This window comes from Gracilinanus agilis, chromosome 6, assembly GCF_016433145.1.
Source record: "Gracilinanus agilis isolate LMUSP501 chromosome 6, AgileGrace, whole genome shotgun sequence".
Classification (NCBI taxonomy): Eukaryota; Metazoa; Chordata; class Mammalia; order Didelphimorphia; family Didelphidae; genus Gracilinanus; species Gracilinanus agilis.
This window is the reverse complement of record NC_058135.1, coordinates 204,303,652-204,327,914: the sequence shown is the minus strand read 5'-3', so window position 1 is coordinate 204,327,914 and position 24,263 is coordinate 204,303,652. Positions and strand designations below refer to the sequence as shown.

Sequence of the window (24,263 nt, the reverse complement as noted above, 5' to 3'; positions counted from 1 at the left end):
GCCGCCGCCGCCTTCCTGCAGCAGAGGAACTCATACAACCACCACCAGGTACAGGCCGGGCCCGGGCGGGGTCAGCGAGGGTCACCAGGCCAGGGACGGGCGGTCGCGGGAGCAGCGGCCCGTGTCGGATCAGCTCGGAGCGCTGAGTCGGGGCTGGCCAGGCGGGGATGCGGGAGGAGGCGGCGGGGGCCTGGGGAAAGGTCAGGAAGTCACTGCGATCTAGGAGAAGCGCTTGCCTGGAGGGGCCCAAGGCGGCGGGGCCGAGGCACCGGCCCTGGCTGGGGAGTGGGGGGTAGCAAGTTGTTGGGGAGGCTCGGGGCTCCGGAGGATCTCCCCGGATTGTGAGCCCTGAAGGACACTTTGAGGTCGACATTGGCTGTACTCCCCCACCCCCCACCCCCACAACGCCCTCCAGTTCTCGGGTGGGGGCGGGGGGCGTCCTACTGGAAGGAGAAGGTCAGGAACGGCTGCGGGGGCAGGGGTGTTGAAGGCTACCTGGGCTTTGGCGGTGGGGAGCAGGGAGGGAGGTGGGGAAAAAGGTCGATTGGCTTCTGGCGTAGGTGAGGTGAGTAAGCGGACAGTCGATTGGGAGGCCCTGGCCGGCGCAGAGCTGCCCCGACCCTTCCCAGGACCCCTAATAGAAAAGGTGCGGCTGCAAAGAAGGGTGTGTGTGTGTATGTGTGTGCGCGCGCGTGTGTGTGTGTGTGCGCTTCGCCTGTGACACTTGTGTAGGCAGTCACATGTGTCTCAGTGTGTGGGTGAAGGAGGGCTGAATGACCGGGCATTTTGGAGGTCCGCCGGGGGAAGCCGCGGAGGCCGCGTCAGACGAGGGTGCGAAACTCTGTGGTTCGGGCCGGGCTGGGCCGGAGCACCCGGCTTGAGAGCTGCGGCCGAGGGGTGGGTGGGGCCGCTGTCAGCCGGGCTGGAGGGGGGAGGGGGGACAATGATTACTTGCCCACTTGTTATCTCTCCAGCCTGGGGCTGGGGAGTGCGGCTCTCGCCTAGTCGGATTCCCGAAGTAGGGAAGGAGAGAAGTGTGGTACTGGGTTAGCTCTGTTTGGAAGACACGGACATGGCATTTTGAATCTGAATGGGGTAGCTGTCTCTCGGTCTTTGTCATCCACCGGAGGCTGTCAGATGAGTAACAAAAATGGAGTTGTGACAAGCCCACGTTAATGAGGAATGAGCACTGACTTGGGCGAGATTGCCGAAAGATTGAGGTTTTATGTTTATGCCTATATGGTGGATTTTCAAAACCAGACACAATTCAGAAGATTTTTTATCCAAAAAGCAGTGTAGTGCCTTTTCAAGGAAGAAGATGACCATAATATTACAAAGGATGCAGTGAAATAACAGGAGAGATCTGGTTAAACTTTTTGATCTTCTGAATTTTTCGGCAAGATCTTTTGACTGACCCTTAAGTGACCCAGGCTTTTTGAGGGGCTAACAATCTGTATTAAAAATACATTCTTTCTCTGAATAAAAACATTTTTTTTTTTTATGTTTTTGATTTTTGGTCAAGGCAGCCTTGACTATATGTAATCTGATTATGAGTCAGTTTTTCACTCTTTTCTCCATAAATGTGTTGACAGGTAAAGCTTGAAACTGTAATTGCTAACTTTTTTCTAGACATGTGACCTTACCTTTTCCCTTAAAGGTGTTTTGTTATCTTCGGTCATAAATCAATAAATAGAGCTATTTATCATTTTAGCAAAGACAAGTATATATTTCCACTGACAGTGAACGAGAATAGAGGGTGTATGTATGGGATTTAAAAACCCAGATTTGTGAAATCCCATCTGTTCGTGTCTGATTTTTGTAACCTTGAGTAAGGCATGTCTCTCCATCTTTAATCTAGAAACTTACCACAGAGAGCTATTACTAGTAGTTATTTATATAACACTGTCAGCATGACCTAGAAAGCTTTACAGGATATATGCAAGGATTAGTGTTTACCAGTTATCAACTTTTGTACAGAGCCATCTAAAAGTGTGAACTGTCATGTATATTTATCAGTTAAGGTTCTCATGCAACTGCCATATACACTTTAAAAGCTGAAGATGATGCCTATCATTTATCATTTAAATTATTTTAGTAGAAGAGGAAACTGAGGACTCCAAGAATAAGCACTTTACTACAAATTCGCAGAACTAGTTAGTACTCTAACTTATATACTTTAAAAATCAACATGCATACTATACTAGATATGCATTTAAGAAATAAAAACATGAATTACCATAGGTAAAGATTTGTAACACAGTTAACCTTAAAGGGATTTTTTTTTGTTGCTGTTCTGATAATATCAACTATACTAAAGTATATAAAGCATTATGTTAAAAATAACCAAGTTAAAACAATACTTCTACATTTTTAGTAGAACAAAAATATTCAAATCTTGAAAACTTTTAAAAAAATTAGTATCTTTATCTAAAAAATTGAATAAGAATTGTGTGGTTCTCTTCCTCAAATAAGCAGCTTTTATAGTATTTTATTATTGCTGGCATAATCTCAGTGGATCCACTTTTAGGTACAACAGACAACTGCTTAACAATTCATAGTAAAAAGTGATTGAATAGTAGGGATTTTTTTTTAATAATTTTTTTTAGTAGTGATGAATAACATTGATAGAACTGGGATGAGACCATAAAAGTTGCTGGGGAAAGTACAAAAAATACTGTACTTGTCTTTTTCTAATTCTTCCCTTATTCTAAAAGAAATGTACTCATGTAACAGTAACTCCAAATGTATCAATTTTTTTCTTTTGTAGCTATAGTACTTTATTTAGACTCAAAGTCTAAAATATTATGTGGTCAAGGGATACGATTCCTGACATTCAGGAAACTTGAGTTTTATTTTAAAGTTACTTACATGGATAGCAGATTATGATATTTTAAAAGATCATTTGGGTTTTTCGTTTTGAGATCTCCCATTTTGAATCCAGTATTTGTTCTGAAGTACATTTTCCTCTCTTAAATTTCATTTGTGTTAGTTTCCTTTTATTCCTGAAAGAGTAAAAATCATGTGAATCATCCTGTCACAGGACTTATATTTTAACAACAGTTATGAAACCTCAACTTGGTTATATTATTATTATGTCTGTGAATGATGTTAGAAAGGCATCTACCTCCAAGATTTGTTTTTAATGGCAAAATTTCAGGCCTATTAGTTTGCATCATTACTAAAATATACAATGTGGCATATGAATCTTTAATGGATACTTTTTAATAATGTAGACATTTAAAATAGATATCTATACTTGTTGCAGATAAAATTCAAATTATAAATTGTTTTGATGTTTCAAAAGTAATTTAACTGGCTATATTTCCCCAGCCTCTTCTGAAGCAATCTCCTTGGAGCAACCATCAGAGCAGTGGCTGGAGCACAGGAAGCATGTCGTGGGGAGCAATGCATGGCAGAGATCATCGTAGAACTGGAAATATGGGAATTCCAGGAACTATGAATCAGATCTCTCCATTGAAGAAACCATTTTCTGGTAATGTCATAGCCCCACCGAAATTCACTCGCTCTACTCCATCCTTGACACCTAAATCATGGATTGAAGATAATGTGTTCAGAACAGACAACAACAGTAATACTCTCTTACCCTTACAGGTAAGAATGGTATGTAAATGGAATTATTTTTATGTTAATTTTTGTAATAGCAAGTTGGGTAATAATATGCTAAAATTATAAATTGGCTATTCAAGAAAATTGGGCTTTTAAAAGCTTTTTTTTAACCCAATTATAACAAGTACACAATGAAGGCTAAAATATGAGTAAACCTTGAGATAATTAATAATTGAAAAGTTCCCTTTTTGTAATGATGATCTCATAAATGTAGAAAAAGCTGTATATGTTAAAATTCTAAGCAAAGCTTTGGATTGGCAACCCATAAGAAAGAAGGATTATGCTATATTTATTGATCATTTATAAGCCACCACAGTTCACTTCATCTAAAATTAATATGTTTTAAAGTATTCTACCATTGCCATAATTCTTAATATATTTCACTCCGACCAGCTGTATGTTAGACTATACTTAGTACAGTAATGTTAATAGCAAAAAGTGACTTCAGGGCTTTTTGCCTTAGAATTTTACGTTTATAGTAGCTGGTTCAGAGTGGACTTCCCACTGGCTTATAACTATCCATATATCCTTTCTAAATGTGGCCTGATAGTAGAGATCCTAGACATTTCCAATCCCTTTGATCAGTTTGCTGGGATTGTAGGCTAATTGAAGTTCCATTATTTCTAATTCCAAATAGGACTTTCTTCAGCAATCCTTTATTGATTTGGGCCATTAAATGAAACATCTATAGGATAGAAAGAATTTTGGTGGTTGTTTTTTAAGGGTGGGTGTGGGGAAGAGAAGAGAACTGCTCGTTTCTGATGAAAACTTCTATGCTATTGAAGGTGAGATCTAGTTTGCAGTTGCCAGCTTGGGGCTCAGATTCACTCCAAGATAGTTGGTGCACTGCAGCCGGAACATCCAGAATAGACCAGGTAGGCTGCACAGTGAATATTTTTCAGGATTTTGGCTAGGAGTTAGTATTTCTTTATGATTGGGATTTCTCACAATTTATTAATTACTATCCATTATAAACATGGTCAAAATATATAAAAGACATAGAAATAACTGCTTTGTTTTCTTGTGTCATCTATTTCAAATTATTTAAATACCTTTGAAATTTAAAAAATAAATCCATATGTGGTATGATTGTAAAATATTAAATTTACTTTGGGGAGGGGGAAATCATAATTTATCATTAGTATAAATTTTATGTACCTGACTTTAACATGAATATTCAGCTCAATTAGTGTGTTTAACCTTAATCCAAGAAGATTTGAAATTTTGTTTAAGTACAGATTCATTTAGCTACTTTAAAATCATTAATATTTTATATAGTTTTTAAGTTGATTTTTTTCATAAAGTAGATATAGTTTATTTGTCCTATCTCTATCTATTTTTGCCATACCCACTCTGTTTTCATTCAGTTTCCTTCTATTGTTATTAAAAGGATTCTTATGAAATAGGCTTATACATATGTGTGTTCGTGTGCATTTTAAATATAAACAATTAAGCTTAGGTTGAGGCAGAAGCCAAAGCTAGTATGGCATTTCCCTATTCTAAAGCATTCTCTATTCTTAAGCCAGAATTTACCGGCCAGTCTTAGCTACACTGTTGCCAAGCCCAGCCCAATCCTGTTCTAAGGCCATTAGGGTTAAAAAATGTTGTCCATCTCCTGAGGGCAGCCAGTATCTTTTGTTCCTATTCGGTACTATATAATGAGGGTTAGGGTGGGGGTTGCAAAAGAAATAAAAAGCTAGAGGACTTTTCTCAGGGTAGTTCGCAAAACTCTTTCTTGCTGAACACCAGTTAAATGAACAAAAAAATTGAAGTTACTTTGATCCAAATGTGGTTGTACCATAATTGATAATGCTGTTGCATATAGCTATGTTTTAAGTTTTTATGTATATTTTATCTCTGCAAAGAGACAGATTGTACTAAGCTATTGTGATGATAGACTAAATCAATATCAAATAGGTGCTAATTTGCAAGTAAATTGAATATTTGTCTAAAAAATTCACTGGAAATAATATTCCCTATATAAAATCTTCTGTAATTCAAAAAATTATGTACGGTATTCTAAAATCCAAAATAACATAGCAGTTATGATAGGGACTGGATCTGTAATTATCTTAGCATAGGGAATTCTTCAATGAGGAAAAGTCAATGCAGTTTGGCATCTCTGTAACTTAGAGAGTAGCCTAAAACACTTTGAGGCTGTGACTTAACTGGGGTCACCCAGCCAATATATTACTAGGTTATGTCAGAGGCAGGATTTGAAACCAAGTATTCCTGGCCTCAAACTAGGCTCTTCAATAATCATTATGCCATCTTGCCCCCAATACTATTATTTTATCAAATGTGAAATACTCTGTATTTTGGATTCATCACTAATTCACACTTATATCTCTTCAGTTAATCTGTCATTGATATTTTATTCTAACAGAAATTGATTTTAGTAGTTATTCCATAACCAACAAGGGAATATTTTAATTAGGGAAGTGGATTTTAAAGGAATATGAATTGAATGAATGTCTAGGAGTGAATTTCAAGTAATGATATACTCTGGCAGGAATATGAGTTTGTGGTGTACGTATATTCTTGGACTTTTGAAATATTTATCAAATTAAAGAGTCTGTATTAGTAGTAATAAGTAGCTCGATTGGTGATAAGGGCTACTCAGTAAAAGGCCTAGACTAGCACTTTTAAAATTGAGACTGGTTCGGATTTAAACTCTGTATTTACTTACACTTTTACTTTTCTTATTTATACTTTGACCTCTTAGGGCCTGAGCTTTTACATCTATAAAATGGAACCGTCTAGACCTAAAATTCTGTGATGCTTTAATACTTAAACATTGTTGAGGCTGGGCCTTAATAAGTAGGGATTCCTAACAAACGAGACACAGGAAAAAAAAAAGTAGTAATTATTCCTATTACTCCCATGCTGCCTCTTATTCTAAAACCTATTATTTTTAGATGATGAGGTGAATGAGAGAGCTGTCAGAGATGGAAATCTGATATTAAGCAATTATAGCAATAAGTTACTAGTCAAATACTTATATTTCAGCACTATTTGTTGAAATATGCATTTGGTTCAGCAGCTTCAGATAGTCACAAATAAGATATTCTAAAACTAGTTTATTAACACAAGAATCTTTGCTAGAAAAAAACCCAAGTTTTAAAATTAATGATACTGCCTAGTCTTATGCTCACACATAGAATGGCTCTCACTATTCAGAAATTGTTTCCATAAAAGGTAGAAGTTTTCATAGTAGAGGATCTTAAAAAATATAGCAGCCATATCAAATAATGAGTATCTTAACTGATCATCTAGTAGTCAGATTGATTTATAATTATCACAAATATTATTACCCAAGTTTTTTTCTTGCTACAGAGGAATATTTAAAAATTTAAGAATTTGGTAACTTGTTTAGAAGTGTTTTAATCATCTTTAACTAGAGAGATTATTTCATTTTTGATAGTATTCCAAGCATTTTTCTTTCCAGCTGGGTATACCAAAGACTGAAAAATATTGTTTTGAAATTAACCTCTTAAATTCATATATAGGTTTAAGGTTTCTGTAGTATATATAGCCTGCTATACACCTGTTTTTAACTAAGATTTTTATGGATTATCTCGGACTTTTAATGACTATATATCTTGCATCTTTTTCTAATATTTGCCGAGAAACCAGTATAATTTGGCAGAATTTTTTTTTTTTAACCCTTGTATTTCGGTGTATTGTCTCATAGGTGGAAGATTGGTAAGGGTGGGCAATGGGGGTCAAGTGACTTGCCCAGGGTCACACAGCTGGGAAGTGGCTGAGAGATTTTTTTTTTAATGGTGAATAAAATTAAATAGAGAAGTAGAAAAGAAATTCTTGATTTTATTTAAGTGGAAAGTTTTACCTTTAGGGCAGCTGGGATAGCTCAGTGGATTGAGAGCCAGGCCTAGAGATGGGAGGTCCTAGATTCAAATCTGGCCTCAGACGCTTCCCAGTTGTGTGACCTTGGGCAAGTCACTTAACCCCCATTGCCTAGCCCTTACCACTCTCTACCTTGGAACCAATACACAGCATTGATTCTAAGACAGAAGGTAAGGGGTTTAAAAAAAAAGAAAAATTTTGCCCTTCCAATATTATTTCAAATTTTCATATTTCTTATGTCAAGATGTTTTATTTCATATTTTTAATTCAAACAGTATGGATTTTTAGTTACAACAGTAATTTGGCTCCAGTTAGCTGCACAGAGAAAATGAAACCACTTCATCCACATCTGTGTAGCTCTGACTTTCATCTGTTCCAAATAGAGCTTAATATTTAGCAATCTATACTTATAGACATACATATTTACTAATATCTTTTATTATCTTTGCTTAGTGGTATTTCCTTTCCCTTGTCAGCGTGGTACTAGGGGAGAGAATATATGATTTGGAATCAGAGAACCTAGATTGGTTCTGCTGTATCCTGTATGACCTTAGAAAAGTCATTTTACTTCCCTTGACAACAATTTCTAGTGTAGGTGGAAGTGTTAGTGTAGTGTAGCTAAATCACTCAAAACCCCTCCTCACATTAAACCAGAATGATACTTCCTATTCGCCTATGACAATCCTACAATCAATTCCTAATAAACTAGGAGGAGTTCTTCTCGCATCCATTCTAGTAATCATTATTCTGTTCCTCCACACATCCTCACAATTGAAGCCTTATATTCCAACCAATCTTACAAGTAGTACTATGAATATCAACTAACCTTAACCTGAATTGTTGGAGGTCAACCTGTAGAACAATCATTTATTATCGTTGGTCAACTAGCCTCAATCTTATACTTCATACTTATTATCATCTTAATGCCTCTAGCAGGAATAATAAAGAAATAATAGCAGGAATTCAACATTCATAAGTGTTACTAAGTACTTATGTCCAGCATTGTGTGTATTTGTATATTTGTCTATTTATATACACACATGCACACTATATAAAAGACTATAATACCTCTTGAATTTCTATATTTGGGAGACAAATTCAACTTAGCAAAAATTTATAAAGTGCCTGTTGTTTGCAAAGCTTAATGCTAAAGGTTATAAAGACAACAGAAAAAATCCTAAAATTTGAGAGGAAAAAAAATCCTCAAATGTGGGAAAAGAGACATTTTGGCATGAGGAGCATTAGAGAACTATTCCATTTTAGATAAATATTAGAGAAATCTGAAATAAGCTTGAGAAGATTGATTGGAACCACACTAGGGATGGCCCTGTATTCCAGGCTTGAAGCTTAGTATTTAATTATAGAAGCAATTGAGAAATTATTGAAAGCTTTTCAGGAAGGAGTAAGATGTCCAGATTTCTGCTTTAGGAAGATTATTTTGGTAATTATGGATAGAAAGGAAGCAGGAAGAACACAACTAACTATAAGACAGTGTCTGGCAAGTATTTCAAAAGATATCCAAATGATGCAGAAAGGGGGCATTACTTTTACTGAAAGGAAAAGTGGGAAATCGGCTAAACCTCAATTATAGAAGAACATATTTGAGGATTTCAACAAGTTGTGATGAAAATAGAAAAGTCATTGTAGGCATAGATCACACATGACGAGGTAGAATGGCATGGAATATTTTCAAGGGATGTCTGGCTTGAGTAAAATGTAGCTCATGTCAAAGCAATGTGAGATTAAGTGTAGTTGTGAAACGAGAACAATAGGAGAGAGTGTATAAGCAAGTTTCTATGTTGTGTAGGTCACTGGTATGTGATAGCTTTTATGTTATGTCACATTACTGTTGTAATAAAATTATGATATAACTACTGTGAGTACTTTCTGGTATGTACAATACCAGGTTCAATATGGTCTCTACTGTGTGTTACAGACATGGAGATTTGCTATATTTGCTAGATTAAAGACTGAATACTATTAATTTACTTATTTTCAAAAGTGTAAGGTGTTCTTTGAATTTAAATTGAATATTCTTATGGACTCAGATTGATTCACATATAATGTATGTTCTTTTCCAAATGAAAATGTTGCATTTCTTCCCTCAAAAAAGTTGTCTTTTCTTTGAAATAGGAGATGATTTGGTTATAGTACTCTAGCAAAATCTGTCACACCATCTTCTCTTATAGTTTGATATGATAGTTTGACTTATAATACTATTAGTGATACTTTGGGTAATATTTTTTATGCTTTATTTCTTCCTAGTTATTTCTCAAGCAAGCTATATACATTTTCTAGAGGTTTTTTATTTGTTTATTTTTTAAAATAGGCCAGTTTTTCCAAATCTTGCTTACTTTGTTTTCTTCTGGATACTTAACTTTTTTTCCCCTCTCCTAGATTTTGATGTGTGGCCCCAAATTATTTGTGGTAAATGTCCAAGATTAGAAAAGAATTACTTGGTTTTAGTTTCTTTTTAAAGTAAGAATTATAGATATTAGCTAAAGAGAAATACTATTTTAATTGCTGATCTGCTCTGATTGTCCCTTGTACTAGCTATTTCAAGGATTTGATCATCTCAGCTTTTGAAAAACACTTTCTGTCAGCTGTTAATTGCCAGTATATTATAAGGCTAATGGTAAACTGTTTATTATTGAAATTTCTATACTTGGAAAACTTCTATGCTTGTTGCCATAGAGCTGCGTGATAATGAACATAGACTATATTGCCATAGTTTACTTATAATATACCAAGTCTTGATTTTTTCAGGGTGTTTCATAATTACTATCAAATTATAAGATTTCCACATTTTATTACCTTTAAATAAATAGCTCATATTTATATGTTTTAAGTTTTTTAAAGTGCTTTATGTATTACCTCGATCTATAAGATCTTATGAGAGATAGATACTACTACTACATTATTATATAAATTTTGCAAATAAGGAAATGGACTTAGGAAGATTGTGACTTATTCATTTTCACCACAGTGTTAGAAGTGGGATTCAAACTGAGATAGTCTGTTGTTCTTTTCATTATTGATCTGTTCTCCTCTCATTCAAAAAAAACCTTTGCAAATACAATAAGATGTCATTTTACCATGAACTTGACACATGTAAATTCAGGTATACTGGTTTGGCAATTGAAAAGAATAAAGGCAAAAAAATACATAAAATAAAAAAAATTTTAATTACATGGTAAATCCACATTGTTTTCCTAAGCAGCATCAAGTCCTCAGTAGTTCACCCAATCATACTCATTCCTCTCTGAGAAGCATCTGTGTGAGTCATTACATTGTTTTGTGTTAAACATTAGCTCCCAATCCAGAGTTCTCACCTGTAACAAGTCATGTCCACATCAGAGTAGTGTTTCTCTTTATTTTGTCAGTGTTATTTAGTTTTTAATAATGGCCCCAAAGTATGAGTAGTGATACTGGTAGCTCTAATAAGCCTAAGAAAAGTCATATGGTGTTTAGGTATGCTCTCAACTTAACTGAAAGGATTTAAGAACATATTGGCTATATAAAATGAGATTCTTTTATAAATTCTTTAATATGTCAGCTGTGCTTATTTTGCTTTGGTTGCTTTTAAATCATAACTATAAACTCAAATTCAGATCACAGATATATGCTTTCCTCCTATTAAAACCCCCCTTCCTTTCATCTGCATTCTTCCTCCTCATTCGATCTTTTTATACAAAATGGCAGCCTTCCTGGGAAAACAAGTTTTGCTAGCTAGAGAGACACTTGAGTAAGGTGAGGTGGAATGGATGAATTGGGGTATGGTGCCACAGAGGTTACAATCAGTATTACCCAAGAGACCACTCTACTCAGGTGGACTAGTGTCTTCCAAACAAATTCTTCTTTAAATCAAAACTTGAAGACCTCGGTAGTTACCAAGGTCATATCTAGCTCATGGATCCTACCATAAATCTCCAGATTTTTTTTTGCTATTAAGCATTCATACATATCTTTCCCCCCATAAAAGTGTTTGCCTGCCAAATAGACTTAAAAATAGGGGAGACCAAGGGAAAGAAGCAAAATTAGTAATGTCAAATTGATATATACCTGAAATGGTTTCATTTCCTTATTCTTCTCTATTAACCAGATCTCAAAGAATGTTATATCAAAAGGAAACTTAGAGATACATCTAGTCATACCTTCTTGTTCTGGACAAGAAGAAACTGATTCTCAGAGATATGAAATGTGCTATCAACTCCCACAGCTAGGAAGGGGAAGTACAGAAGCCAAGTAGTCTGACTCTCACAGACAAGGAAACTAGGCCCAGAAAGGTAGAAAGACCTGTTTAAGGTCACACAGGCAGGTGTGAACCAAGATTTTCCAATTCCAGAGACTAATGCTTCTTCCCATGTCATACAGTCAAATTTCAGCCTGAATTTTTATTTATTTATTTACCTATACTTAGAAGCATTTAATAGTATTTTGAATAAAGAATCCTAAATTGGCCTTTAAAAACCAAATTTGTTTTAATTCCTTAGTTTTGCTGGGAGGAATAATTATGCAATTCCTGTAATTTACTCTTGTTGAAATCAACTAGAACTTTTTGTAGATAAAGCTATCATCATCTTAAGAAGACACTTAGAGATGTTGTGAGTCCATTTGAAGCTATATTTTTGTTTTTGGTGCTTGTGTGTGGGATGAAACAGATGGTTACAATGTATAGTGAACTAATATTTATTTAAAATAGTACTGTTCTTTTCTTTTAGAAGAAGGGATTTGCATCTTGCTAAAGAACTATGTAGAAAAATAAAGGGATAGAAACCTTGTTATATGTGCTATTTGTCACTGTGGTACTAAAAGTAAAAGTAGATATGATGAAACTTCTGCAGTACCACTAAGAAAAGTAAAGGACATAGAGTGTGAGAAAGAAATAAATTGTGGGCAACAGGTAATGAAGCCAGAAGTTGTAAAGTGCCATTCACTAATCTATCTCACAGATTTACTAAGAAAGTTACACAATCTGATTTCATGCCAGATAATACCAGATAACTTTTTTGGTATAGGATCATGGTCTTGAAACAACATATCTCTTTGAAAGGTGACATGAGGAGTTGTGTGATTACCAGAAAGAAAATGTGCAAAATATTGGGTATTGCACAAAGGCTACAAAATACTGTGTTTTCTATTATTACTTAATTTATAATCTTATAATTGCAGAATTACACAGAATCTCTGACCATCATCTCTTTTCAGGCTTTCTCAAAAGGATGCATCTTAGACAAAGTTATTTTATCTTTGGTGTGTAAATGTCTTAGTAACAAGCGTAGGGAATCCACTAATACACTTTTAACGTAAGACAGTTCTCTCTCTCTCTCTTTTTATTTTGGATAAGAAACTTTTTCTTAAACTAAGCCAATATCAGCCTTTCTGTGACTTTTATCTGACTAGTTGGAAGAATGCTGGATTTGGAGTCAGAGGACCTAAGTTTGAATCCTCATTCTGCTCTTTATCTGTATATTGTTTGTTGTTCATTAGTTTCAATGGTGTCCAACTGTTCATGACCTCAGTGTTTTCTTGGTAAAGATACTGTGGTTTGCTATTTCCTTCTCTAGCTCATTTTATAGATGAGGAAACTGAGGCAAATTGTTTGTATTAAGTGAATTGCCCAGAGTTAATATTACTAGTGTCTGAGGTCAGATTTGCCCTCAGGTCTTTCTAACTCCAGGCTCAGCCTTTATCCCAAGTATCACCTAGCCGGCCATCTGTATGACCTTAGCCAAGTCAGTTAACCTCTCTTGGCTCAGCCTCAGTTTTCTTATTTATTTAAAAAAAAAAAATTAGACCTGGTAGCTTATCCCCCTAGAAATTATATGGGCTATCTGATTTCTATTTTTTAAAATTTATATCACAATCTTTCATATTTATGTTTGACATGTCAATTTCTACACTTTGACATTGATAATTTTCTTTCTACCTTATTTTTACTTGGATATCAGAACTTTAAGTAGCACCTTTAGAATTCTATCAAATTAATCAATCACAATATTAATATACTCTGTATATATTTTGTATTTTCTTAACTAATTACATGTTGTTCTCCCTTCCACCAACTGAATATAAGTCTAGGCCAAGTTTCATTTTTGTCTTTTTGCCCTTAGGGCCTAGCACAATGTCTGGTATATATAGTAGGTACTTAATATAAATGCTTTTTAGGATGAAGGAAGGACATACATTTTTTTGTTGTTCTCAAGCTTTTATACATGTGTTCATAACATTTGTTCTTTTATTATGATCAATTTATTAAGTACTTACTATGTGCCAGACATACATTGTGCTCTCTATATTTCACTTTTCCTATAAGAGATCTATGCTATTTCACAAAACTTAATCTGTGGATTAAATTAGTATTCTGGTATATTTTGATAAATTTGATATCGATTTTATTAAGTCATTTCATAAATTTATGAAATCATTTATTTGTATTTTTGGTTATTGCCAATTAAAGCTAAGTCTTTTTAAACTGAGTAAAAAAATATAATATAGAAGAGATTAAAAATTTGAAAAATTCCTACTAGTTTCCTGTTCTATCCTTTTTACTCAAACACAGATCCAAATTAAAAGTATATAGGTTAGAATTATGGAAATATCAGAGTGATAAGGTTCAAAGAAACTTGGATCATAGATTGAATATCCATCTTTTATTACTACAGAGGATCATATCTACATCATAGCTGAACATTTATCTTAATTGTCTACCCTCTTGTTAAGATAATCTTGATGCAGAAGGGATTATTTTATAAAAGGATTACATTTCTATTGTATTTAATAATGCAGTAACTCCTTTTTATAGCTCTTTTAGGTTTGCAAAGTGATTTCCTTAAATTAAATTGATAGACGAGAAGCTAACTTTAAAGCTAAATTATTAACGTTACTGCTAGTTGAATTGCAGTAAGAATGGAAGCCATTTCTGAGGAGCCCTTTCACAAAAATTTACCTACAACTTTTCATAAACATTATATAAATTAGGGTGTACCTATTTAGTCCTTAGTGTCAAAATTCAATTTTCCTCAATTTTGAATGATTCACATTGAACTTTTAGAAGCCCATTTCTTCTTGTCTAGACTTTGTAGAAGTAGAAAATTGGTACTTTTATCCTTTAGAGTGAAACCTGCAGGGAATGCTTTAATAAAATGAAGTATATGGTCTTCTCTCCAGGCCAAATAGTCCACGTTGATGAAATCCTCATAGGATATACTTTCTAGCCCCTCTAACAAATTGTGATGCCTCTCTCTGAACCTCCTCAAGGTTTCTATATCACTTATAAGTAGTAATTCCAGAATCTTGTAACTTTTCTATTAAGGCCATTACTCTTGTGGTGACTCTCCTAGGAATATCTTCTTTAGTCTCATGAATCCCAGAATACTGCATATTTTAAATTGTATGTTTTCTGACTTCAGTTCTCCAATATTATAGATTTTTCTTTGTTAATCATAGATAAGCAGTTATTGTTTCTATCAATAGTTCAAATTTTATCAAATATCTTTTTGTGCCCCTATTTTGTAACTTAGAGAGTATAGTTATGTTATATTCTTCAGGCTATCATAGACACATACATGAAACTGGATGTTTTCTGAAATTATCCTTTATTCTTTGGCTTTACCCTTAAAAATGTGAAACAATGAATCGATCACTATAGAAGTCAACCTGATAATCCAAACCTCTTCTTTGAATTATTGATAATAATTTTCTATGACTTTGGCTTTTATGTGATCTAAGTCACTTGAATCCTGTTCAATTCCACAGCAATTCAGATATTTGAGTTACTTACCATTTACTTAGAAATGTTACAGGGGCAGCTAGGTGGCTCAGTGGATTGAGAGACAGGGCTCAAGATGGGAGAGTCCTGGATTCAAATTTGACCCCTCAGATTCTTCCTACCCATGTGACCCTGGGTGAATCACTTAAACGCCATTGCCTAGTCCTTATCATTCTTCTTTCTGCCTTAGAACTAATACATGGTATTGATTCTAAGATAGAAGGAAAGGGTTTTAAAATAAAGACACATTACCCTCTTATATATTTATTTTTTGTTTTTCATGACTTGAATATGGAATTAAGAGATGAACTTTAGAGAGGAGCAAATTAATTTTTATAATGTACTAACTAACTAGTCTATCCATTCTTTTAATGACATCAGTTTGCTTTCCCAAAAGATGTCACATGGGACATCATCCTCCTCCCCCCCCCCCCAATCATTTCAATGCTTTTGTGAATCAGTTAGCCCATTACTATGGGAATTCCCTTCATTGGTCTGAATTACAACCCATCTACTCATCTTATCTAGTGTGATTCTTGTCCATGTTCTCCCACATGTCTTCTACAGAGAATGTACCCAACATGTCAGAGGCCTTCCTTCTAGATTTTTTCAAATTTCATTGATACTAGTTCAGTTTTACTCTTTGGCCCTCCACTGTTCTACTTATAGTGGTGATCAACTTCTTTTGAAGATATTACATATACCACTTCATGAAATTCAGCTTAAAAATAATTACATTATATCATATTTGGCATAGTCACAGAATTTGAGAGTGGAAAGGGAATGTCAGTGGATCCTCTGCTTGAAGATCTGAAGAGGTACTCCCTACTTCTTGAGTATCCCGTTCCACTTTTGAACAGCTCTAATTGTTAGGAAAGTTTTTCTCACATAAAACTTAAATTGACCTTTTTATAACTTTATTGCTACTGACTTTGCCCTCTGGGCCCCAGCAAATCAAGTCTACTTTCTTCTCTACATGACACCCTTTCATTGCTCTCAATCTGATGGGCAATATAGTCTGGAGAATGGGCTGGACTTGGAATTGGAAGACCTAAATTCAGATTGCAGCTGTTGACTTTGTTACATTGAGCTAGTCAATACTTTTTCAGTAATTTTCTTCATCTATAAAATGGGATAATTTTATATCCTCCCTCCCTCAACAGGGGGGTCGTAAAGGAGTTAGATTAGACTCAGAGACATGGAAAATATGGATTCAAGTCCTGCTTCTAATATACATTGCCTGATTGATACATTGGAAGTTTCTTCTTAGTGCCCTAAGCAAATCCCCAAGACTATGAATAGTAGTGCAATGCTTTACCTACTTTGGTAAAATTTCTTTATCAAGAGTTCTCTATAACAGCAAAATCATTGACTTGGTACCAAAAAAATTGCTATAAAACTACTTCATAGTAATTATGAAGAAAATACTTTGCAAACCTTAATCCAAATTAAACTTGGTCCTAGTTTTATTTTCTTAATTTTTAATTTATTTATTTTGTGCTATCCTTTAATTAATTAATTTTAGGGCATTTTTCCATTGTTAGAGGATTCGTGTTCTATCCCTCCCCTCCTTCCACCCCCTCCCATAGCCAATGCACAGTTCCACTGGGTTTTACATGTGTCATTGATTGAATCAGTCCTAGTTTTAAAACATTCTTTTACTTCAGGATTTAGTGTGTGGCTAACCAGGATAGAGATCTCCCTCCCAAAACAGCAACTAAGTTTAATACTATCACTACTAGAGAACTGAATTGAAAATGTGGTGTGAGGTTCTGAGATGCTATGTCCTTTTTAAAAAAATAATTCATTTTTGCTAGGTAGTTGAATAGTATAATTATTTATAGGTTTTACAAATTAAGCAGGAATCCCCATAATACTGTATCTACCACCACCACATCCCAGAAAGAAAGGATTTTTGATAGCCTCTAAATTGTTTCTCCTCATCTGCATATCATTTGCCAGAGAATTTGAGATATATTTTAGTGTTTTCTAGCTATATTAAATGACAATTGTAGAGGCTTTAAATTTTCCTCATGAGTTGACAGTTTTTTTAATTTTCCAGAAATTATTTAATTTTTCTCATTAGCACAGTCAAATAATCAATCCAAAGGCCACTATGAAAATAAAAAACTTTGTTTCATTTTCTCTGGATTAGTGAATGGTTGTTCTTGGACTCTTCAACTTTTGAAATAGAACCATGAATCATGAAACAGTAAGATATAATGAGGAGTCAGTACGCAAAATTAAACCTGTGCCACGGCATAGTATTTTTACTTTTTTGTTTTAAAGATCGAGAGCTTCATAAAATAATTTTAAAAGTATAAGTTATGAGAAACATTTTTTGTTGTTGTTACTACAAGATAGTGTTCTCTCAAAGGACTTAAAAAATAGATGCTTTGGGGAAAATATACATATGTACATATATACACACATCTAAAGTTCCTCAAACCATTACAAAACTTTGGAATTCATCTAAAAGTTGGCTCATATTGACTAAAATTAAATCAACTGTTTTTTAAAGTTATAACTAGAGAAAATAAACTATCAATACTTTAAAAAATATATAAATATATAAAGTTTCTCTTATCACCAATTAACATAGGTCAGGATAAGGCAAGTGTGAGGAGAAAGGAAACAAGTGATATGACATATACAAAAGAGGCAGAAAATCGGAAGGGGAAAATAAAGACAGAAATAGACTTTCTGAAATAACATCTTTTGGGCTTTTTAAAAGTATATTATTGCTTAAGACCTGGTTATTTTGGATATTTTCAGTATTAATCATAAAAAATGATAAAGCAATGATACTAAAGGTATTATCCTCCAAGTTTTAGAGAATGCTTTTGACACATATTTTAGGCCAGAAGAAAATAAATCGAAGAGCAGTCTCTTGTCTATAGACTTGGAGGTACCTTGGTCCTATTCTTAGTAAGTCAGTATCACTTTCTAGAAGCTTTGTGTCCCTAGAAGTAGAAACAGATATAGGAATTCATTTTTCATTCTACCACAGCAAAAGTATTCTAAGATTCCTTTTTTTCAGTGTAAATAGAATTCTTTCACTAGAAACCAAATTGTACATTGCTATATTTTTGGTGCTTTTTCTACTTCCAGATGCCTGGATTATAGATGAGCCTCCCAAATGTACATCTCTATTTAGCTAGGACTTGGTCAGAACCCCTGCCCCTCCTTCATTCTTAACTACCTTTGAAAGGAGAATATTCTGATGTAAAACTCTTGCTCTTTTCTTTCCTATCCTTTATTATCTGATGTTGAGGATACTAGAACTTTTATACTCGGGCCAAATCTTTATCTGTGGAAAAGAGAGGATTTGGGATTAGGGCAAGGAGAACCACGTGAAAGAGGGATTAGACTTTTTGACTCCAGTGTGCAGAACTATGAAATATGAGTAGAAATTATAAAGAGGCAACCTGTAGGCATTTTGTGAGAGTGGGGAGAAAAAAAGCAAACTTAAGAATTAGAGTCATCCAAGAGTAGAATGGGCTTCCTCAAGAGATAGATAGTAAATCCACCTCACTGGAAAGTAGTCAAGTGAAAACTGGAAGACTACTTATTGGGAATGTTGTAGAGCAGTTTCTTTTTTATTATACTAATTGGATTTGGGTGGCTTCTAACTTCTCTTACAATTTGGAGTCTCAATTCATGTTTCCTGAAAATTTATTCATTGATCTGTTTGGATCTGTTTCTGTTTGAGAGTGTGCATATGTGTGCTATATGTACATATTTCTAATAGTGAATTCATTTCATAAACTCCTTATGGCTTAATACCTTATTGCTTTGTGTTGATTTTGAGAACTATCCTTGGAAAAACAAAGTCCTAGTGAGGCAAAAATAGTATGAATATTCTTCTCCTATTTTATAAATGGTGGACACAAGATAGAGTGACTTGTGTGAGATTGAAATTGGCTTTTAAGTATGCTACCTTGTATACTTTTTATGTCTTACCCTACTTTTCATACATTTCATAATTTATATTTCATATGAGATTACAATACATTAATCATTATGAAATGTATATCTGTTCGAAATGACATCATACTGAACTATTGTTTCATAAATATTTAAATGATAGTTTTGTTAGTGCATTGACCTAAGGAATCAGATATAAGTTGCTTTTTAAAAAAAATTAGTGTCAGTGACTTGTGTAGAAATATTTTAGAGTTAAGCAATGAATGAATGAAATAATTTCCATTATTTCTACTAATTAAAAAATGTTTTACACTAGTAGCAGTATAGATTAGCTAAAAAATAGTTATTTCATATACTATTAGTGAAATTCAAATCATTGATATATTTGAGAATTTGGAGGCAACAATACAAAAAATAATATAATATCCTCCAAGTATTAGAGAACCATGTATTATATAAAATTTTAAGTTTAAAGAAAAATAAGATTTTGAAATTTAAACCAACATAATTTGATATTGTATGACATTCGTAGAAGATTATTGTGTATTGCTCTGTTTTCTTGAAAAAGTAAATTGTTTGCAGTGCCTTATAGTAATAAGTGCTTAATATTTATTCAATCAAATCTTTTACAAACACTGAGGGTCCTTTTTTTCTCTTCTAGGATCGAAGTCGAATGTATGACAGTTTGAACATGCACTCATTGGAAAACTCCCTCATTGATATTATGAGAGCAGAGCATGATCCTCTTAAAGGTAAGTTTTCATAAAATAATGCATTGCCAATTTGTAGGAATGCTGCTGTTCTTTTTGAGAATATGAGCATTAATTAATTAGTTCAGAGGCAACCAAACAAAAGTCTGATTATGAAACTTTACAATTTTATTAAAACTAATTTTTAAAAGTTTCTCTTTAGGCTTATGAGCATTTATGTTTATAAGATAAACCTAAATTCTAGCTTCTCTATTGACCATGGGTGGAAGTTTGGAGGGGGAGAATGGGGGTGGTGAGAAAGGGCCTAACTTTCATTGGTAGAAGGAGTTCTATTTGCCAGTTCAGATCTGTACCTGCTCTAGGGCACTGAAGGGTTATATAGCCAGTTTATGTCTGAGGCATACCTTGAGCACAGCTCAGCTTTCTGTCTCCATTGCTTTTTAGGTCTGCTTTGATGCACATTTCATATACCTAAGTAGTATTTTTATCATTTGGAGAAAGTCTTGTTCTTAAGGATTCAGAGCATGCATGCTCTGAAGGCAAAACAAATAGCTTAAAGCAATAGTCATATTTACTTTTCTAAAGTTCAGCCTTGTAGACATTAGTATATGAACATATTCAAAATATTTTTTCTTTTTCTCTTTGGGCATCCTAATTTTCCTCCCCTAACATGTCATAATATTTCATTGACCTTTCTTTTTTCCTTTTGTTCCTTCCCATCAGAAAAAAAACATTCATTAAATTTTTTTTTTTTAATTTTTTAAACCCTTAACTTCTGTGTATTGACTTATAGGTGGAAGAGTGAGTGGTAAGGGTAGGCAATGGGGGTCAAGTGACTTGCCCAGGGTCACACAGCTGGGAAGTGTCTGAGGCCAGATTTGAACCTAGGACCCCCTGCCTCTAGGCCTGGCTCTCAATCCACTGAGCTACCCAGCTGCCCCCGACATTCATTAAATTTGATAAGAGAATAATAGAAGTCAAATATACACAGCTTTTCAGACCACTGCCTACAGTATATATACCCATCACCTGTTTTCTGTATTGTACTTAGATGGTATGGTTTGGGGGAAAGAGAACTCTACTCTTAATCAGAAAGCTTGGCCTGAGGTTCTAGTTCTGGCATTTACCCTCCCTGAGTCTGTTTATTTTTTAGAAATTGGAGAATATATTATTTCTTCACAGAGTTGTTAGGAGGAAAGCATTTGGTAAACCTAACAACATTATATAAATGTGAACTAGAAGTGACTGTCATTTTATGCAGAAGTATAAATCCAGACAATAAGAAATTTAAAACAATCTCTCTTTAAAAGGATTTATACCAGAGATTAGTATAGTTTTTAACCTAAAATCTAAATCCATTCTCAGACCAGATTGTTTAACTATTTTTCATATTCTTTCTTAATTTTAGTTGCAAAGAGTTCTTTGCCATCCTGATTGCTTTATTGTAAGGAGTCCCAGGAGATATAAGTGGTGATTCTTTTCATTTTGATAACTATTTTTGAACATGACCTTTTCTCTTATTGACCATAAATCCTCCTTATTCATAGTCCTATAGATTAAAATTTCGCTTTTTTTTTTATACTTGTTCTAGGTCCACCGTATAAAAGAAAACTAACAGCCAGATTATTATGTTTAAGAAAAACTTAGAAAGCTATGTTTTAATTTTTTAGCAGCTGTACAAAGTGAAAACTCTTGGATTTTCTGATGCAATATGGAGTAAACATTATAATTGTCAATATTGCTCAAGAAAAAAATCCTGTTATATTTTCCAATCTTTATAAAGATGTTATAGGAGTAATGAAGAACATTTCTTGGTAGAAGAAGAGGTCTTAAAAGCAGTAGATGATAAAATGATTCTTTTTTTGGATGGGGGAGGAAGAGAGTAAATTGATAGTCTCAGTACAATTGTTCTTGACAACTCTCATATAATCTGGTCAAGAGGTTCTTTACCTTTTTGAATGACAGCCATTTCGATAGTCAGGCGAAGCCTCTGTATCATTTGTCAGAATAATGGAATTTTTTTTTTTAAACCCTTGTACTTCGGTGTATTGTCTCATAGATGGAAGATTGGTAAGGGTGGGCAATGGGGGTCAAGTGACTTGCCCAGGGTCACACAGCTGGGAAGTGGCTGAGGCCAGGTTTGAACCTAGGACTTCCTGTCTCTAGGCCTGACTCTCACTCCACTGAGCTACCCAGCTGCCCCTAATGGAGTTTTTTAAGGCATAAAGTTCATGGGATTTTTAAGGAAATTAATTATATTGAAATACAGTTATCAAAATACTTTTTTTAAATACAACCTCACAGACTTGTGGTTATGAACTTTTGATCCAGAGGCATTTGTTCCATGATAATTTAATTAGAGGAGGTATCCTTCCTACTTTGATTCTTAAAACAGTTTGAATTGTTTCATTGAATTACAGACAGTCTATCATTAAATTTCATTCACTATATGGAGGTTCCTAGTTATACCTACTGCTTTATTCATAAAAATTTGCTAAGGAACTTTGGGCCCAGTTTCAGCCCTCCAGGTTATTTTATTCATTCATCTTGCGATTCTTTTTCTTTACTTTACTTTTCTTTTCTTTTCTTTTTTAAAACCCCTACCTTCCATCTTAGAATCAATACTGTGTATTGGTTCCAAGGTAGAAGAGCAGTAAGGGCTAAGCAAGGGGGGTTAAGTGACTTGCCCAAGGTCACACAGCTAGGAAGTATCTGAGGCCACATTTGAACCTAGGAACCTCCCATCTCTGAACCTGGCTCTCAATTCCGAGTTACCCAGCTCTGCTCCCAATCCTGCATTTCTAAGACTTAAGATAAATACCTTCCCCATTTATACCTGAGTTAGGGAAACCTCAACTCAGTATTTTAACAATTTTTATTGGCAATTTTTTTAATTGCTAAGATTAAGATGTCCTTGCTTGTGAAATAATTTTCTTCTTTAAAAGGAGATAACAATATTCCTCACTTTCTTGAACTGGAAATAGTTTGCCTATGAAAATGAAGAAAGGATTTCAAGACTGTGCTTCTATATTTTAAGTAAGAAATAAACTTTTAAATTTTTACATGTTCTTCATATTTTTTAAAATTAAAGAACTTTTTCTTTCCAGGAAACATTTAAACCCCTGCAGTGGCTTTCCTCTACTTTCATTCATCTCTCCTTTATGTCCTATCTTTCTTAAATTGGCATTAATTAAAATTTGACAAGATTGTTTCTGTTTGTATTTTTTGAATAGTCTCCATTCTCCATTCTTTTCTTAAAACTTTATATCTTTTTTAGTTCATTTTTATTAGTTTTTTACATTGCCTAATTTCTTCATGTACTTCCTGCCCTCCATCCCAGAGAGTCAGTCTATCCATAGAAGAAAGATTTTACATTTACCATTCTTAATTATAAAAGATAAGCCTGAATCCTACTGCCTTCTTTTATTTCCCCATTCTTTTTCTCTCCTTCCACTTTTGAGTCTCTTCATTAACTCAGTCCTCCCCCATCAATGTTTTCTTTATTGATCATGTATATATTTGTATGTGTAGTCTACATATTCTTCAATTCAGCCAGAATTTAATATATACTAAAATACAATTAATCTGAAAGTTTTTTTAATCAGTATGAACATCAGTAGTTTTGGGAAGAGTCAAGAAAATGTGATTTAAAGTAAAAAAAAATTAAATACCTTTAATAGTCATCTAGGTTAATAAAAGTTGTTTTATTCCTTTTGTTTACTTTTAGTAGAATGAATATCTCATTTGGAAACTTAACTTGACCAGATATAAAGCTCAATTCAATCATATTAATTACTGAAATTAAATGACCCAATATGAAATAGATCCTCTTACAGCATTTAGAAAATTTTAAATCTTAAAAACAACCAAAAGTCTCATCTCATGTAATAATGCAGTAAAATAAAACAACACTAAAATACTAATCATTAGAATTTTAAGGGCACCTTATAACATATGTAATAATTAGTTTTTTATCTTGAGGTTTTCCCTACCTTAGGCATGTTGAACAATTTTATAAAAATATACCAAACTGATCACCATACTCTTTAATGGGAGATTGTAAAGTATGTCCTATCACCACTAAGTTTTTATTGAAATGTCTTTTCTAATATTACAGCTATCAGTTCACATGTCAGAAATAACTACCATTCTTTTGATTTCTTGGGTTTCTTTTCATTGTGTGCATCAGACAATAACCTTTTGCTATAAAGTAAGTTCTTAGATGGAGTAATCGGGAGAAAATGTATACTTTTTGGTGATAATTTTTGTGTCCTAGAGACACATAGTGTTGTAGATCAAGTAGTGGGCGTAGGTTGTAGCTCAAGATTTCTCATTAACTACAATCTTGGGCAAGTCACTTA

At 34.1% G+C, this 24,263-nt stretch overlaps 1 protein-coding gene across 1 annotated transcript in view; it reads left to right on the top strand.

Moving 5' to 3' along the window:
- Nucleotides 1-24,263, top strand: part of CPEB2 (cytoplasmic polyadenylation element binding protein 2) — a 93,051-nt gene that overhangs the window by 11,235 nt on the left and 57,553 nt on the right. The window contains exons 2-5 of the mRNA XM_044681758.1: nt 3-48; nt 3,331-3,612; nt 4,413-4,502; nt 19,854-19,944. Of these exons, the coding sequence (XP_044537693.1) occupies nt 3-48; nt 3,331-3,612; nt 4,413-4,502; nt 19,854-19,944 (509 nt within the window). The remainder of the gene's footprint in view (nt 1-2; nt 49-3,330; nt 3,613-4,412; nt 4,503-19,853; nt 19,945-24,263) is intronic.